Genomic DNA, 19,674 nt, shown 5'->3' on the forward strand with positions numbered 1-19,674 from the left:
CTCCATCAGCGAAATATTTTATTGTTCATTTTGACTTGTCACCCTAGTATTATTTGTTTAATTGTTTACTGTTGGTCAAATTTCATTTGTCCAGTTATGAGATAACCAGTTTGATTGACTCAAAATCACGTGTAAATTGTTTTCATGCTAGGTGGTTGTCGGTAGAAGCTAGACTTGTATTTCGTACTAGATGGGACTCATTAGCATGGTGTGCCTGAAACCTTTGGAAGACTTATGCTACCTAGTGGTTTGAACCTGTGTCATCAAGCTTCAGAGACTGACACATTATCACTGAGTAATTCGGGTCGCTGTCAGCTTCAATCCTCAAGAAAGTCATTGTTAAATAGCATGAAAGCTGGATCCCTGATTTCTTTCTAACTACCTTTAAGTACATAACATGTCTTAATATTGTTTCTCTCGAATCACGTAAATTATATCTACACAGAGGTGTATTGCTCTCAATATAATTCACAATAGCAATGACAAACAAACATAGAATAAGCAGTGCACATCCACGACCTCGCCTCGCGAGATTCAAACCCAGACGAGGTCGTGGATGCGCACTGCCAGTGAGTAGTCCCGCAATAGGATGAAACGGCCATCCAGTGCTTCCAGGTTTTCCCTGGTGGTCTAGCTTCAATTGACTCACGCTTTCAACTATGAAAATACTGAAATCTCCACAAAAACCCCTTCTGATAATAAACATAGAACAAGTCAATTTCATAGATATTTGAACCAAAAGAAGATCGAATACCATATCTTTTCCAAACGAAATTTCTTTATTAACAGAAAAAAAGGGAACAAGAAACAAAAGATAAAGAGAGAGAGAGAGCATAGAATTATGATGAAATATCAATAGCAAAGTATCGAATAGTTGTATCATCTGATGCTGTACACAAGAAAGGTTCAATAGATGATCCTGTTTTGTTTAATTGTTCAATTCCATCATCGTTGTTAATATTATCTTCCATAGATTTATGAAATGGTGGTAGAGTTAAATACAAAATCATTGCTTTATGACCCCACCATATTTTTAAGGGAATTTTCTCTGTTAATAAACCAGATGAAGACTTTCCTGTTAATCCAGTAATACCACACCATGCAACTATAGAACCTTTAGTGGTAGCTGTGAAAAATATAGGTTTATATCGACTCCAACATAATGATGTAATACCAATAGGTTGCTGTTAAATTAGAAACAAATATAAACGAGAATTCATTGAATAGTATAAATCAAATAAGCAGAATGTTTAAGTTATTGTACTAAAGATGACTATAAACTATAAGTATGTGTATTGCTCCACTATTGAGAAATTTTATCATCAAGTAAATAATATCTTCATAAGTCAGAAAAGATTGAAAATGAACTGTAGCGAGTAAATCTATTGTTCATTAAGTCAAGATTACTGGTAATGTTAAAACATCGAAAGTCCACCTAGGGGAGTTGGAAAACCCTGATTCCAAATCAATGGTGCACATGGGCTTCAGTATCCTGAGGGAACAAATGGCGTATGAATCAATCGTTAGTCACCGTCTACCATGGGACTGCATCTCCTTACGATGCTCCACTGCCTTGTGGATCAGATCTTTAGGTCAAAGGCTTCGGGTTTGGCCCCCTAAGAAAACCACCTGCTTCGGTTTGGGCACCCGAGCAGTATCACAGCCCTCACACAAATCAAATGAAATTTGTGTGGCGCATATATATCTGGTGCCCCTTTGTACCAATATTTATGTGTTTAAATAAATAAATAAACTTCCAGTTAAATTTACTCTCATTTACATAAAGAAAGTAAAAGAAAGTTACAGCAGGTCCATCACTGGCTTCGATCCTGAGCCATGTCTGATAACATCTCAAGTCACTGTGTTACACCATCTCTAGGACTCAAACAAGGGAGTAGTGAAGGTCCGACAGAACCCAGTCCTGTAAAGTATTCCTTCATACCAGGACACCATGTCATACACCGACCACCTTTCCGCTTTTTTCAATCAGTCCTAGAGTCAGCTAATAATACATGATGTCGGATTCGCTGAGATGACATTCATAGTACATGTCTAAGCCATTGAAGGCGGTGCTTCAAGATAGTGACATACAATAAATTATAGTCAGTGTGCCCGAACACACGTTCCCGTAACTCCTCGTTACCAACATGGTATTGTCACTAGATGTCAGCAATCTTCCAGAGACAGCGATGATCAAACACAGGGAGTCATCTAACATCCTGAACTCAGAGGTCACCACGCTTCACAAGCTTAGAGTAAGACTATTCTCATCAACACGTTGTACTTCAGGTCTTTTACAAATAGACCAGAATCACGAAGGTGCCAAAGATGACCCAGATTGAGATAAGCCGTTTTGGCTTTCGCTATGCGTTAATTGATCCCATCACTCACGCAACTACCAGCACTTACGCAGTTACCCAGCTACGCGAACTTCCAACTACTTCTATCTGCTCACTACCAAAAGTGAGTTCAGCTACAGAGTCCTGCCAGTCTTGTAAAATTATTTATTTTGCACTTAGAAGGTGCGAGACATATGCCATATCTACAAATACTGGTCGCCAACTGACTAAGTGCGGATTGCATAGCTTGGGTATCATAGAACAGTAACACAACATCCGCATACGTAACAGACAAGGTTGAGCGGAGTCATATCGGTTAACGAGTAGATTCATGAAGTACCAATAGAACTTAGCCACCATGTAGACATTGATGCAGTTAAATGTGAACCATACTAAAAAAAACTAAAGAATTTCATAATATATATCACGTGATGTGGTTAGTCTAAACTGATGACCATAAAGTCAAAAATCCTTTAGGACTATCTTCTTCTAGTAAGTTGAACTATTCTTAATTTTTTATTAATCACAATTTCAACACACAAACAACGATGAATTATTTAAAGAGTTAAGTATTAACATACTCCTAGTTGAATTTTAGAAAATCCTGATTTGAAACCAATACTGCAACAAGAAATAACTTACCGAATCATCTTCATCTATATATGTCCATTTTTGACGAACACGCATTGTCTGGGCATCACAAATTCCAAGTACACCAGTGATAGAGCCAAAAGCAAACAATGGATGTCTATAATCAAGATAAATATATAATATATTAATAAATAAAAGAAATATTAGAATTTACTAAGAATAATTTAGGATAGAATGTATTCTGCCACATATCAGATATTGATATCTTTTTTTAGTACTAGTGGATGAATATACAAACACATTTCAAACATATTCACAATATATGATAATAAAGTAAAGTCAGTAGATTTCGATTTGGGTTGCCGGATATTGGCATTATACTTCATACAAATCAGTCAGTTACAACGTAGAACTTCGTACGTACGTACATCAGTTCGAGTTGTCATACTACATTGACACAGAGATGCAGTTGTCGATTGAAATCTCATAGTGGTAGAAGAAGTAAGAGTATAAGCAGTAAACCGAAAGATTAGGGTTTAAAGATGTTATTCAAGGAGTATAATCCAGTGAAATAAATTCGGAAAGAGAAAAAGGATACGGACATGAAGAATTCAGAAGATTAGAATTTGGCAAAACACAAAGAGTGGATGGACCTTGGCCATTACAAACGATTTTGAGCCATGTCATTCAAGGTCTCTAACCATCGATTGCTATCATCTTGCGAATCCCAACCAGGTAGTCTACACCTACCAACATGGCTCAGTTCTATTGTCAGTGACTTCATCGATTTGTGCCACATTTTAGTCTGGCCGCCTCTAGCTTTCTTCCAACCTACTCCTACACCATAAAACATTGCATATTGGGACAGTCGGTGGTTGGGCATACGTAACACATGTCCCAGCCATCTCAACTGATGAAGTTTCACTACTTCATCAATCGATTTGCCATACTCACCTAGTACCCGTTTCCGAACGACTGCATTACTTACCCGACGGTCCCAGGATATACGAGAAATGCTTTGAAGACACCTATGATCGAATACTAGTAGCCTACGAATATCCTCTACTCCTATCGGCCATGTTCCACTGTCATAAAGTAGGACAGAACGAACTGCTGCACAGTAAACCCGTCCTTTTGCTGCTAGACGGATATTTCGCCTACGCCATAAATGGCGCAAGTTGGCGAATGCTAGACGAGCCTTCTGTATCCGTGCTGAGATTTCGTCACACACCAGACAACAAGGGCTAATGATACTCCAAAGATAAGTGTACGTATAATAATGACTTCTTATTCTCGGTAAATTGTGTTTATTATTTTTCATAGTTGAAATCATGGGTCAAATGAAGCTAGACCACCATCGAAAACATGGAAGCACAGCACGGCCGTTTCGTCCTATTATGGGACTCCTCAGCAGTGCGCATCCACGGTCCCGCACTCGCGAGATTCGGACCCAGGATTTACCAGTCTCGAGCCAGAGCCTTTAACCGATAGACCACTGAGCCGGCATCCAACGGTGTTTATACAAATTTTGAACATTGATGTCTTGTTTATAATGAATTACTCAACAGGACAAATATGTTTATAGTCAATATGAATAGTATAAGAAAATTAGACAAAGACTTACGTCCAAGAACAGTTTAATGCTTCAACTGATCCATCATCGCCTGTTTTAATGATATCTAAAACCTGTATACAATAAACTGATTCCTTAATAAGAAACAAAATTCTAATTTCTATTAAAATCATAATACTTAAAAGGTTACAATAAAAACGGACACTTACATATGCATAAACACAGTTTAACTTGTTCTTATTCAATATAGTGAGATAATAACAAGAATAATGAGATTTTATAGAGTTGAGATCATGAGTCGATTGAAGCTAGACCACTATGGAAAACCTGGAAACACTCGACGACCGTTTCGTCCTACTGTGGGACTCCTCAGCACTGCGCACCCACAATCACGCACTCGCGGGGTTCGACCCTTGGACCTACCAGTCTCGAGCCAGAGCATTTAACCGATAGACCACTGAGCCGTCCGGCATCCAACGGTATTAATGTCTAACTTCAACCAATCCACGAAATCGAGCAACCAACCAAGTCTGTTGGGAGATATCAACTCATTGAAGACATTGGTGAATGGTGGCTCAATTTTGTGGATTGGTTGAAGTTAGACATTAACACCGTTGGATACCGGTCGTCTCAGTGGTCTATCAGTTAAGTGACCTGGCGCCAAACTGGAAAGTCCTGGGTTCGAATATCACGAGGCCGGATCGTGGATGCGCACTGCTACTGAGCAGTCTCACGATAGGACGAAATGGCCGTCCAGTGCTTCCAGGTTGTCCATGGTGGTCTAGCTTCAATCGACTCATGATCTCAACTCTATAAAATTACTAAAATCTCCACAAAACCCCTTCTGATAATAATGAGATTTGACCAATAGTAAAAAATTGAGATTCATAGTCTAATAATGGTTTTATCAGTGTAGAGTTGTGGACATAGTTGAGTATAAATTGATATCATGAATGAATAAATGTTAGACCACCATTGAGAATCTGGAAGTACTGGACGGCCGTGCGCATCCACAATCCTGCATGCGGTCTTCTGTTTGAGTCGCGCATGCAGAATCGTGGATGATTACTGCTGAAAAGTCTCATACTAAGGCGACTGTCGTCCAGTACCTCCAGATTTTCAGTGGTAGTCTAGCTTAGATCGTCTCATGAATACAATCATTAAAATTATTACAATCTCCACAAACCACATTCTGATCATATTTTTTTTATCTCACAAATTATCTAGTTTGCATGACCTTTACTTTCTCAACTATAAAAAGTCATCACAAGTAAATGTGTGATCAGATTGTTGATCGTGTCATGTCATGTCTATCTAGTCCAAGGTCTGATTACCTTCGACTATTTAATACCTAGTTTTACTCAACTTTTGTATGATATTTTTCAATAGTTATCATTATTAAAAGACAGGACGAAAATTGAACCATCAGCGCTAAAACCAGGTAAGTACCGTGGAAACAATTACAAAAGTTGTAAAAACTTGATTTCAATTCAATGCTGCCTCCAAATGCCCTGGTATAGCCGAGAGTGGGGAGAGTCAGCCCTCCCTCTCGAAATGCTCTCACATGGCCACGCATATATAGCCTCTGCCAGAGAAGTCCTAATCACTGCCTTCTCGTGGCGGAGGTGTTGTTCACGAAAGTGAGAGGACGAAAAGCGAATGTCCGGCGCTTTAACCAGGTTGGTGCACACGGAAATTTCACCTAGGGGAGTTGAATAACCCTGATTCCAAACCAATGGTGGATATGAGTTCCAATATCCTGAGGGAACAAATGGCGTATGAATCAATCGTTAGTCACTGTCTACCATGGGACTGCATCTCCTTACGATGCTCCACTGTCTTCTGGATCAGACCTTTAAGTCAAAGGCTCGGGGTGTGGTCCCCCAAGGAAACCACCTTTTTCAGCTTGGGCACCTGGGTAGTATTACAGTCCTCACACAAATGAAATGAGATTTGTGCGGCGCATATGTATCTGGTGCTTTCTTGTACCAATATTTATGTGTTTAAATAAATAAATAAAAAGCTTAAGGATCCTGAGGAAATAAATGGTGCATGAACCCATTCTTCATCACTGCTACCATAGTACTGCATCTCCTAATGTCGCCCCACTTCCTCGTGGATTGGATCTCTAGGTCAAGTACTTGAGGAGTGGCTCCCTAACAAAACTATCTGTTTCTAGTTAGGATACCCGAGGTGTATCCTAGCCAACACACAAATTCAATTATTTGCTATATGATCTATATATATTTTTCAGTGCCCCATATTACTAATCTTCAAACATTAAAGATACATACAATACATATTTAAAGAATTCATTCAATGATCAATTTTATTTTTACCTACCTTAAAATGTAATTCTTCATCAAATTTAATAGAAACCGGACATATAAATCCATTACCAGCAATTAATAATAAATCATGATTAGAATTAGATAATTGGTCATTAAATGATTGCGGTGAATTAATTTGATAAACTTCTAAATGGTTACCATATTGATTAGATAATGAAGAATATTTTTTATCGAATAATTTAATTGAACCAATTAATGTTATTGTTTTTATATCCCATATACGTAGATCACCGTTTCGATGAAGAACGGCTAATTTTGGATTTTTAGTATTTGTAGAACTTGGTAGAATTAGACCATCTAAAGCAGCTTGATCAAGATCTTAAAAGAAAAAAAAAATTGTAATTTATTGGTTTAAAAGGGAAAATTGTGTGCGAAATACTTTGGATATTGTTATAACTTGTGGCCTTATGTCCTATTAATATATAGCTTAGTTATATCGCTAATCAGAGAATTTTGACTTATTGACCGGACCAATAATGCATAAACCTGTATGAGCAGTTTGGAGTCCTTATCGGTCCTTCTTCCTCCTTATTCAGTCTAGAACACCAATCCCAGCCTCTAAATTCCCTGGTACAGCTGAGGGAAGGGAAGTCCCTCTTTCCTTCTCGAAATGCACTCTTATGGCTACGAGTATATAGTCTCTTAAACAAACAGGTACAGTAAAACAATCACTGATACAATTGGTTGTAATAATAATTGTTTACATTATACCGATCGCGTTCTCGTCATAAAAGTAGGTCACTACAGGAACCTCCCGCTAGAAAGGGTTTATACTTTCGATACGTAGCTATTTCGTTCATGGGACTGACTGGCAAACGTGCAATTGTAGGATGAAGGCGTTGGCAGAACGAGAAGCAATAGTTGATCCTCGAGTTGCCACCGAACGTCTTTTATTTAGAACACTACTAGGAGAAACGTGTTGTATTTGCTGCTTGAATTAGCGTACCACACCACAGTGGTTTGTATCCAGCCTCTCATTATCGATGACGAAAATACATGAAAAAAGATACGATGTCCCATTTCAAAATCGATCTTTACTAAGCTCCGATATGGGAAGGCAGAACCGCTGTAGATGCTAACAGAAACTCGCTATCACCAGCACACCTTACTGTAGTCGTAAGCACGACTTTGCCTTCGGACCTTAATTTGCAACTTTTGATCTTACTGCACTCCAATCGAACTGCCTGAGATGTAATTACTAAAACGAATGGATATTCCAGCCAATACAAGTCATTTGGTTCATCATATTTAATCCCGACCACTACATCAAGGTAGCAGTTATAATCAGGCAGCTGGTCAGCTTTACAGTATGAAAAAAGTACTATCAATTATTTTAAACTTGATACAGAAAACCGAATTTAAAAACATTACTATTAAACCTAATGTAGAAGTCATTTTGGGAGAAAAAAACATACCAAACGTATACGCCATCGACAAACACTTCCCCTGATTGTTTGATATACTAGAACTTACAGCCCAGTAATTAACATAACTATGTTCATCACCAGCTAATAGTAAAGCAGGCTTTGAAACTTCATTGTTCATATTTCGTACAGCATTTGAAGGTGATACCCACCATTTAATCCATAGTAAATCATTGACAGTTTCTGTTCTTAATAATTTCCATTCTTTTGAATTTTCTTCTATTAACGGTCTTAACCATATACGAATATTTCCAGCCATATCACCAGTACATAAATAATCACCATTTGGACTGAAACTAACACAATTCACAGAATCATCATGACCTACATAATTCATAATTTTTGGGGGGGAGGGGTGGAAAAAGACACACACACAAAAAGAATAACGAAAAGAATGAGAAAAAGAAACCAAGGTAACAAAATTACCAGTTAAGAGAAATCCATGTTAAATGGATAATGAAGATTTGATAATAAATACTTGGCTATAATCATCATGTGAACATTCGGAGGTTTTAAGTTAAGTACTAAGTAAGCATAGTGAATCCATTGATATGAGACTATGAATCTTCACTGATTGAGGTACCTATATTTTGAAGATTTTTAATGATTTGATGAGATGAATTTTCGATTGTCAAAACTGAAGGGTAGAATGGTTGTTTATTTATTTATTTAAACACATAAATATTGGTACAAGGAAACACCAGATACATATGCGCAGCACAAATCTCATTCGATTTGTGTGAGGGCTGTGATACTGCTCAGGTGCCCAAACTGAAAAAGGTGGTTTAATTAGGAGGCCACACCCGGAGCCTTCGACCTGAAGGTCTAGTCCACAAGGCAGTAGAGCACCGTAAGGAGATGCGGTCCCATAGTAGACGGTGACTAACGATTGATTCATACGCCATTTGTTCCCTCAGGATATTGGAACTCATATCCACCATTGGTTTGGAATCAGGGTTTTCCAACCCCCCTAGGTGAAATTTCCGTGTGCACCAACCTGGTTAAAGCGCCGGACATTCGCTTTTCGTCCTCTCAATTTTGTAAAGAACATCTCCGCCACGAGAAGGCGGTGAGTGGGACTTCTCTGGCAGATGCTACATATTCGCGTGGACATGTGAGGGCATTTTGAGAGGGAGAGCGGACTCTCTCCACTCTCGGCCGGCATTTGGGGGCAAAGCATGTTTCCGCCCAGGTTAATAATAGAAAAATACAATTATGGTCGAATGATGGTTTTTCACTAGACTGTATTATTGAATTAAGCCTCCAAATGATTTAGAAATCAAATATAAAATCATTACCTAGATGAACAAATTTCTTATCTAATGAAATACGATGCTTATATTGCCGAATATGAACAGAAGAAGTAATACAAAACGTAACAATTGAAGGAAATGAGTTTGTAGGTCACTCACTATCTGATCTATTAAGCCTTGATTGTTAATTCTAATTCTTGGGCGTTGTATCAACTCGGAACATGTGTCATGAATGTTAAGCCACTATCAATCTCAACATACAGTGGTGGTTAAGAGGAATATGTTGGAAGGAAATTATGGATGGACAGGTGAGAACATTAGATTAGTTTATGAACTGACTGACAAACGAACTAAGCAGAATTAGGTAGTGAAGACTTCTTAATTATAGTCTGCGTCGATGTACTCTTTATCTTTGTATATTTCTTGAATTCTAGTATTATACCATTTATTTCACTTTAGTCGGATGACATGGGTCAACATCGATCACAATAACACAAATTCATGCATGTTTTATTTTCCTCTAGACCTTGGATTTTCAAGTTATTCTACACCTTTTATTCTCTTTCGAATCACATACTGTGCATAATCCGTTTTACTTTCTTAATTACTTCTTACGTCTGTTACACTAAGTCCAGTATAGGCCACAGATCAGGATTCTTCAACCGACTCTGTCCTGGGCCCTCCTTCCCAGTTGTTTCCATATGTTGTTAATTCTTTTGATGTCAGTCTGCAATTCCTAGCTCAACGTGCGTTTCGGTCTGTCTCTTCTCTTTTCACCTTCAGGGTTTCAAATTACAACTTGCCTTGTGATGTAGTTTGATGACTTCCACTATGTGTGTTCTATCCACCTACAGAGTTTTCTCCTACTTTTCCACTTAAGCTGGAAAGTGATTTGTTCGATTTCACAGTAGATTGTTGCTGATGGTGTCCAACCAACGGGTCTGGGGTATCATGAGTAGACAGACGTTTACAAATACCTTTTCATTGATGGCTGTAGTAGTTCTTCAAGTTTTAATAGAGTTAGATCTAATTAATAATAATTGTATACATCTACTAATCGTTAATTTAGGATCAAACATTGACTGCTAGCAGACTTTACAAAACAACTTAACCATTCGTAAATAGTAGTACTACTACTGATGATAATAACATTAATAATAATAGTAGTAACAATAATGAGAAAACTCAACCTTGACAAATGAATTCAGTTTCACCAGTTGCTACATTCCATATTATAGCAATATGATCTTGTCCACCAGATGCAAGAAATTTACCAGTACTATCAAAATCTAAACAGAAGACGCTTTCTGAAATAATGAAAATAATCTTTAATTAGGAAATAGTTGTAAGAATAGAAATTTTTATTTATTTATTTAAACATAAATATTGGTACAAGAATGCACCAGATACATATGTGCCGCACAAATCTCATTCGATTTGTGTGAGGACTGTGATACTGCTCAGGTGGCCAAACTGAAAAAGGTAGTTTTCTTAGGGGGCCACACCCGGAGCCTTCGACCTAAAGGTATGATCCACAAGGCAGTGGAGCATCGAGAGTAGATGCAGTCCCATGGTAGACAGTGACTAACGATTGATTCATACGCCATTTGTTCCCTCAGGATACTGAAGCCCATGTGCACCATTGATTTGGAATCAGGGTTTTCCAACTCCCCTAGATGGACTTTCCGTGTGCACCAACCTGGTTAAAGCGCCGGACATTCGCTTTCCGTCCTCTCACTTTCGTGAACAACACCTCCGCCACGAGAAGGCAGTGATTAGGACTTCCCTGGTAGAGGCTATATACGCGTGGCCATGTGAGAGCATTTCGAGAGGGAGAGCAGACTCTCCCACTCTCGGCCGTACCACGGCATTTGGGGGCAGCATTGGCTTGAAATCAGGTTTTTACAACTTCCCTAGGTGGTGGTTCCACAGTACTTACCTGGTTTTAGCGCTGAAGGTTCAATTTTCGTCCTGTCTTTTAATAATGATAACTATTGAAAAATATCATACAAAAGTTGAGTAAAACTAGGTATTAAATAGTCGAAGGTAATCGGACCTTGGACTAGATAGACATGACATTGTGCACTACACATCACACCTATACTGGAGGTCGGTCGCGGTCCGAATACCTCAGTGTTAAGGTTCCAGACAGTGAAGCTGGGTGGTGTATGTTTGAATTCTTCAGAGGGGTACCAATTCTCTCAAGACTATAAGTACACCTAGCTAACAAGTCCCGAATAGCATGAGACCTATGTCCAGGATTTCCTGACGGCTATCTTCAACCGTTTAACAGCTAGACATGGTTTGCATAATGTCAGTTCACTCAGACTAGTGGCTACATTTCAACTTTATCGACAGAATTCAACCAGACAATGACATTTATCATTGAACAATCAACTAATGTGGAATAAAACCACATAGATAAACCAAATTGGAAATTGTATCGAAGGATCATAGTGTGACAGTACATCAGAAAATTGATAATCATAATATTTTAAAAGAAATCGATGCTTAATAAATTCGTCAAAAAGTAAAAACAATGGATAGCTGTTTCATTTTAGTTCGTCACTCTACATAAGTGTTTCTACAGATCGCACCAGTTTACGGCGATGATTATCTTCAGTGAACCACTTGTAACTTCATACAACCAAATTTCTTATGCATCTATTGGAATTTTGAATAACCGTATTGGATATGACCATATGAAATCGACGGTTCAATGTTAAACTATGTAGCTTGTAAACTCATCCAATTGACGAGCTCTACTTTAAAATATTACTCCATTCATATTGATTAAGTGTTTGATTGAGCCTCTAAAATGCAGAATTTCGATCAAAAAAATTCAACCTTGAAGTAGTTGTATCTAGTCCAACTTGACAGTTAACTAGATTACAGTGGATACCCAACTACATTACGAGATAAATAACCTATAACAGGGAAATAGCTGGACATCCAATGGAGAGAGGCGTTGGTTACCATGAGTTATTACAAACGATAAAAACAGTAAGACATTGGAATACATTAGGATTAATCTAAGTCCACTAAGTCGTCAGTTTAATTACGTCTACAGTAGGAGGATGGTTAGTGAGAACTAGGTGATATACCAGTACTCGACACTTAATCTATAAGCATAACATTAAATAGAATACAGTCTAATATAACAGGATAAAAACCAAACAGTCAGTTGGATATTAATAACCAAGCTGGAGTTTCTGGTAAATTTCGAAAGATTAACAGTGCTTTTTCCCACAGCCACTGAGGAATAATCTTGTTGCTTTAAATAATCGGATTAACCATCATCCCATTTTGTCTATTAGAATTTCTGATAGAATCTAGGACACAATGACAAGATACATTGTAGTGTTAATGAGGTATGGCAACATGGACCGATGCATATATGCGCCTGCTCCTATGTTGTAGATGACTGATGATATAATGCTAGATTTCAAGATGCAAACTCGTCAACTGATACTGTCTTCTGAGGAAATTGAATTACTTGAAGGTATTATTTGAAATAAGTAACTTTTTAACCATTTAATAAACGATGTTATCAATCTATTGAATCAAAACCTAGTAACTTCAAGTTCACAGCGAATTGTGCGCTTCCTGACGTGACAATCATCGACTGAGGAAAATCTCTTAGTAGTATATTTTACTTTATTACACAAAGCCATTGACTATTTGCGACAGTCTTCTTCATGCATCGTATTGTGATTCTTTTGCCAATATGACCTTCAAAAAATTAATTACTTGAAATGGATAAATCGTGGGGTTACAATACACCGACCCATTTTCTGTCATAAACAGACAAATCAGTGGTTAGTGAACAGTTCATCGGCACACAAACGCATATCGAACAGAATAATACAATTTATCATTAATTACCCGAACGAACCTTTATGGCCTGAGAGTAATTTGAATGTATAATCTTGAGTAGGTGTAAAATACTGTACAACATCCATATCATTGTCCACCACTTCAACTTCTATGAATTGAAATAAAAAAGCACAATACTAATATGTTGGAATTAAATTTATATTACCTTCATTTCTTTCTGACTTGTAAACGACTCCACAGTAAGGTCTCTTATAATACTTAACAAGTTCTACTGGTCTAATCTAAATGTGACTAGCAAACTAAGTGCTTCGATATGGAGGAACACTGCGCGAAATAATATCCAAAAAGATATGAAGGAAGTTTATATGCTGCTTAACAAGACCCAACTTCTATTTGGGGAATCGATGCGCTAAATTGTTTCTGACAATGACGTCATAAAGACGGTCCGTCTGAGGTTAACATACATCTATTGTGGCTTTCTGACACATGGCCACCGACTAAACCAGCTCAATCTTATGTAAACCAACACCAGTCGAAAAGCGTAATATTTTTTGTGACCTGCTTCCATGTATACATGAGTGGCACTAGTATTTATTCATTGTAAGACAACCCTATAGAATCGAAAGCTTACTAACACTAAACAAGACGTTGTGAACAACTGAGTTTAAAGACCTTCAAAGTTACATGCGGCTAGCTCACACCAACCTAACTATTCATGCCCTATTACCAGGAATATTTTGCTAGGATTACCTGTTTACATCCGAAATCCCAGTTTGCACGGGCTAACCAAATCCAGTTATAGACCTTGGAAATACATTTATAAGAATATCGACCTAAAAGTATGAATGGAGCTCTACATGAAGTCGAACTCGCTTGAGCCTATCTAAATTACCGAAAATTACCTTTTGTCATGTGACAATCGCCGCAGCCATATCGATGTGCCTAGCATGGATGAAGTTGGGTTGACGTTTGTAAATTGTTTCAAGAGCCATCGATCTAAGAAGCCAACGGTCAGTACTCATCACACGGTTAGATTTCTGGACAAGGAACTAGTTACGAATTGGACGTGCGCCGTAAGACCTAGACATCACCTCGGGAAGGCTCGACGCGAGGCAACGTTGCGCCCGCGCAGGTAATATTGCAAGCCAACCAGAGCAGCACTTTGTCAGTTCGGGAGCGCAAACGTGTAGTCAGATCGAACGTTACGTTTTTATCTACCACCCACAAGCTCTCAAGTCGACTAGTAACTCACATCCGGACATTTTCGTTCTCAAACTCGCCCTCGTCAAAGTGACGAGAAAGTTAGGGAAAATATTATACCACAGTATTTGCTTCCACAGAGTATGCGAAAACCGAGTACCGGAATCCAATCGCAATGCGTCACGACAAGCAACTCATAGGATGGCTTTCAACCGGCTACTCCTGCTCAATATGCAACTATATATTAGAAACTATCCTAGAGCGTACATGCCTGATATCTAAGCAAGGGAACACAACACATTACTCGTAGCACTGAGCTAATAGGACGACTGAAAAGCCACTCACCGTTGGTCGAATCGTCATCCGAGTTGTTTACAGATTGATTCTCATCTTCAATCCAATCGACATCTCCATCCACAAATTCAACGTCGTTCGGTTCACTAGCCTACAGAACAAATGACAGGATGTGACTTTCCTACAGACGTCATAATCAAATCGTAGTTGTCTAGCTAATAAACACTCATCCAATGACATGATTAATGCCCACATTAAAATAAAAAGAACACATCATTGTGGAAAGAATTTATTTGATTTCCCACAAAGGTACAAGAGCTTCACAACGATTACTTCACTTGCTCCTTTCCCTCATTTTCCTTCGTTTACGCTTCAATCTCCTCATTCTCTTTTTACGCCACTTATCACGCATCTAAGAATGGAATTACTGAGTCAATGACAAGACTTACCACGCCACGAACAATGACTTAGAGCAAGATTACCTTGAACATGAACACGTTCAAACACACTTCCAAGGTACAATAGTTTAAGATCATAGTTCCATGTTAGTGGTAAGGGAGTAACACCTTCAGTCATTTTCACTACCTTCCGACTAACACAAACGTGAAAACTTATTTTTGCATAGTTTATCAAAAGTTAAATCCTTGCCATTTTCGGTGGCGAGTTCCAGAACTTACAGATTTTGAAACTTAAAACATTGAAACGTATTTTCATGAATATTTTCATGTAATATTCCGAAATAAGTGTCCGTATAGCGGTAAATAAATCTACAATAAAAATAGTTCAATTAGTCTTTAACGCTGACTCTGACCCCATCAGTTCAACTAGACACACCCTGGATGAGGGCGCTTGGTCACGTATATACACTAAATTACGAGTAGGTACATCATGCTATGCATTTATTGCATAACCCGTTTAGAACAAACGCTTCTCAATATATTGGCAGCTTTCCAAATATATCTTCGAACTTCTTCATTGATGACTCCCGACTTCGTGGGGTTGGTATCCTTCGATCTTAAGAGTGTTATGAGTAAAGGCGTTGTCTATTCTGATTGTATGTGACATCTTTGTCCATTTGGGTGCAGTGTATTATTGAATAATATTCGTCCTCTTTAAGGAACAAGAAAATTATAGACAATATGATACAACAGTAAGAGTCTTCTAATCCGTTGAACCGAAGAGGGAAGCTGGTTATTATTTGTTTCATAGTCCAATTACTTGTTTTGTCACTTTCCTTTGAATTCGTTTAAGAAAGATTGTTCTCAAGCGAAATGTGACAACTGCAACAAATTTTATCATAACGTATGCATGGGACCCACACTAGCTGCATATAAAATGTGCCGAAAGCCAAAATCACTTTGAATGTTTAAATTGTGTTGCTCTACAAAGTCTCTGCTGATTCTTGAGGTGACTCAGCTGCTGAACATAGCTAGAAAGATGCCCTCAGATAAATAACCATCAGTAGACAAACAGCTCCCAGCATTCGAGCAAATAGCGATCGTTACCATAAGTTCAGCCTTGGATTTGAATGAAACCAACAAGCTTGGTCCAGATAACATGTCGGCTAACAAACACACAGATGTAGGCGTGGTTTCAAGAAAAAGAAGACAGCATGCCGATAAGAAACAAATTATCGGCAGCACCAAGCTATGAGAATCAATGGTTTCAGCCTCGGATTAATAAATAACGTAAAACATGAGAGGAAAGCATTGGCGGTATAGATGACATGATCAAGAGACAAAATATAGTCAGTGACTTGCTTACAATTACACTCAGAGAAGGAAAGTCAATGAAAAGGTGAAAGCATCGCCTCTGACGCCAGATCGGCCCGCGGCGATGAGATTTTAGGAAAAAAAGCTCTGCAGCTTGTTAAGACGGACCTCGCTGATAGGTCAGTCATTTTCCATAAGTTGAGTAAATCTTCCGAAAATCATCCAACAGCTAGATTTGAACACGACCTAATCCACGTTAAATCTTTATTAAGCTACTTCCAGAAATATTAGCAGGAGTAAGTAGCTATAAGCTTTATAGAGTAGGACAAATAGTGGGTTCTGAAGTTACTCAGACAGACAACCTCTTAAAAGTTGACATTGCTTCTGCAGGAGAAATAAACCTTTTGCTCAAAAACTCACTGAAAATCAACGGAACTGGGTGAACTACACTAAAATTTTGAGACAAATTACACAATATATTCCTTCTCTATCGTCTATGATATTCAATATGTCACTTGAATAATGATCAAAAAGACCATAATGATTGTTGTGGAGACGAACATCTTGTTAAACAGCGAACAATATGGTTTCAGAAAACGGTTACCTTGCACGAAACATCTCCTCACGGCGAACGAGCGATGGACAGAGGCTCTAGATAGTAGAAAATCACTGCAATTAATGAGGTGCAGAAAAATAGACTACTGAAAGCTGGAAAATCTAGACATTACCAGACCTCTACCAAAATGGTTTAAGTATTTCTTAGTAGGCCGTAGACAGAAAGTGAGAATAAAGTCCAAGTGCTTCACCTGATGACCAGTAATTAGTGGAGCACCTCAAGGTTCTGTCCTAGGTTCTCTACTTTTTATACTGTATGTAAACAAACTCCCAAGTTTAGTTGAGTCTCCAATGCTACTATACTCTGATGATGTTTAAATCTGAGGAGAAATAACGGCAGATGCAGATGCATGCGCACTTCAGACAGACTTAAATATTTTGGTTAGTTTGTCTAAAGAGTAGCTGATGCCTATCAACGCGACAAAAAGTCTACGTGCACTTTAGGGATACAAAACAAATAATTACAGCATAGGGGGAGTTCCTGTACCCGTGGTTTAGTCTCACAAGGATCTTGAGGCGACAGTGAGTCATGATCTTGAGACCACGGCCTGCTGCCTCGAGATTGCAGGTGAGGGGTTTAGAACCCTATGGGCTTTAAGACGAACATTCACCAAGTTAGATGCTACCATACTCATCACATTATACACAACCTTAGTGAGAACTAAGCTTGAAAACTGCGTCTGGGCTGTGGGCTCCCGTTGAATAGTTGACTCAGATATTCTGGAAGAAGTACAGATGGCGGCTAACCGTGGAATGCCAGCACTCAAAGGTTTAGCACACAATGAGCGGCTTTAAAAGCCAGACATCTTTACCCTGTCTTGCAGCATGTTGAAAGGTGATTTGATCTTAACGTATAGAAAGCTAATAAATAATTTTTTACCGGATACGTCCTCTCATTTTCCTCTTACCAGATCGGGACAAATCAGAGGACATAGCGGGCGAACAGAAAAACTAGAAACAAACAAAATACCCATAAGATACAAGTTCTCACACCTAGTCATAAATTCTTGGAAGCCGATACCAGAAGCAGTAGTGTCTGCACCTTCAACCGATTCATTAAAGGGAAGACTACACACTTTGAAAGCCTACTAGAAAAAGACTAAAATAGGCTCTAGAACTTCTATACATAATACACAAATTGGACCATACCTGAGCATTCAAAACAATCTAGAAGAGTACAAGGACCAGGCTATCTTAAGCTTTAAAGAGGTTACAGGAAACGACAAAGCTTGACAGTTCTGGTTTTTAAATCTCTTTCATAGGACTTATTCTGGGATTTTAATATGTGATTTGCGACAATTGGGGGAAAAGATATTTTTCAGTTCTGTGAGAGTGTGCCACAAGAGAGTGGTTGGTATCCAGAATATGAGGATCGCATGTGTAGGATTTCGGACCAGAAATCGCTGCAGACGTAGGACGGAACCACATTTAGCCAAGAAACCAGAAGCGACCATAATAACCAAGTACTGGACCAAATGTATGCCAGACGTATTCAGAGCCAGAAACTTTGGTTGAGTGAGTTGACAAGGGCGTTGTTGATCAGGCCAGCTTTCACCAAGTTTGACTGAAGTCGACGTTATCAACAGGGCGATTGTCGGAGGCGTGGGCTCAGGACAAATTAACAAAGAAAAGTGTAGCATTCATGTGGTATCCGTATCCGCTATGGATTGAGAGGTTAGCCGTGAAAGGGTACGGTCAGGCGTACTCGGCAATCGGAACGTGAGACGGTAGTCTCTTTTGTACACCGCGAGAGTGATATCTGATATGAAGTCAAGGGCGGCGTGATCTGCTGATCTGAACGTGAGACTGAAGTCTCGTCCGCAGATGGTGCAGGTCTTTTCGTGACAGGAAATCACTTGAAAAGGTCCTTCGTAAGGCTGTTGCAAAGGTTTGCGTACCGAATCTACTCATATTAAAACATGTGAACAGGTAGATAACTCTCAAGGGAGAGCGACCTGTCGATGTTGTATACGAGTTGATACCGGAGGCAGCGTTGGCATATATTCAGACGATCGTTGGACGTAGTCTGATTTACCAAAGTTGTTACTGGTCCATGGAGTGAGAAAATCCCCAGGCAGACGCAATATCGTGCAGTATACAAATTCGGCGGCGGAACATAGAACATTTGCCTTTAAGCTCGTTCTGATAGCTAAGAGGACGAGCGGTAAGGTTTCGTAACAATTGTGGCTTTTGTGTGCTCAAAGAGCACTTCTAAGTTGGCGATGAAACCGTTCAACTAAACCATCTGATACTGGGTGGTAGGCGGTAGTGCATATGCGTTCCGTACCAATCAGCTGGGTCAGAGAGGAGAATAATTCGGACTCAAATTGTTGTCCTCGATCAGTCAAGACAGTCGAGGGATATCCGTACAGAGCTATCCATCGTTCTACGTAGCGATGAGCAACTGTCTCCGCCGTAATAGACGTGATGGGAATAGCTTTGGGCCATCTTGTCAAACGATCGATTCATGTGAGTATGTGATCAT

The 19,674-nt window shown here is 38.9% G+C and overlaps 1 protein-coding gene across 1 annotated transcript; it reads right to left on the reverse strand.

Annotated features, from left to right (window-relative positions):
• Window positions 1–839: 839 nt before the first annotated feature.
• On the reverse strand, window positions 840–15,357 carry Smp_040100 (hypothetical protein; the record flags this gene model as incomplete). Its single annotated transcript, XM_018797789.1, has 9 exons — window positions 15,312–15,357; window positions 14,914–15,274; window positions 13,427–13,516; window positions 10,722–10,838; window positions 8,270–8,602; window positions 6,995–7,172; window positions 4,555–4,680; window positions 2,982–3,087; window positions 840–1,184 (listed from the first exon to the last, which is right to left on the reverse strand). The coding sequence occupies exons 3-9, from the start codon at window positions 13,491–13,493 to the stop codon at window positions 840–842; spliced, it is 1,272 nt and encodes a 423-aa protein (XP_018652796.1). The 5' UTR covers window positions 13,494–13,516; window positions 14,914–15,274; window positions 15,312–15,357.
• Window positions 15,358–19,674: the final 4,317 nt, after the last annotated feature.

This window comes from Schistosoma mansoni, chromosome 5 (assembly GCF_000237925.1).
Source record: "Schistosoma mansoni strain Puerto Rico chromosome 5, complete genome".
Taxonomy (NCBI): Eukaryota; Metazoa; Platyhelminthes; class Trematoda; order Strigeidida; family Schistosomatidae; genus Schistosoma; species Schistosoma mansoni.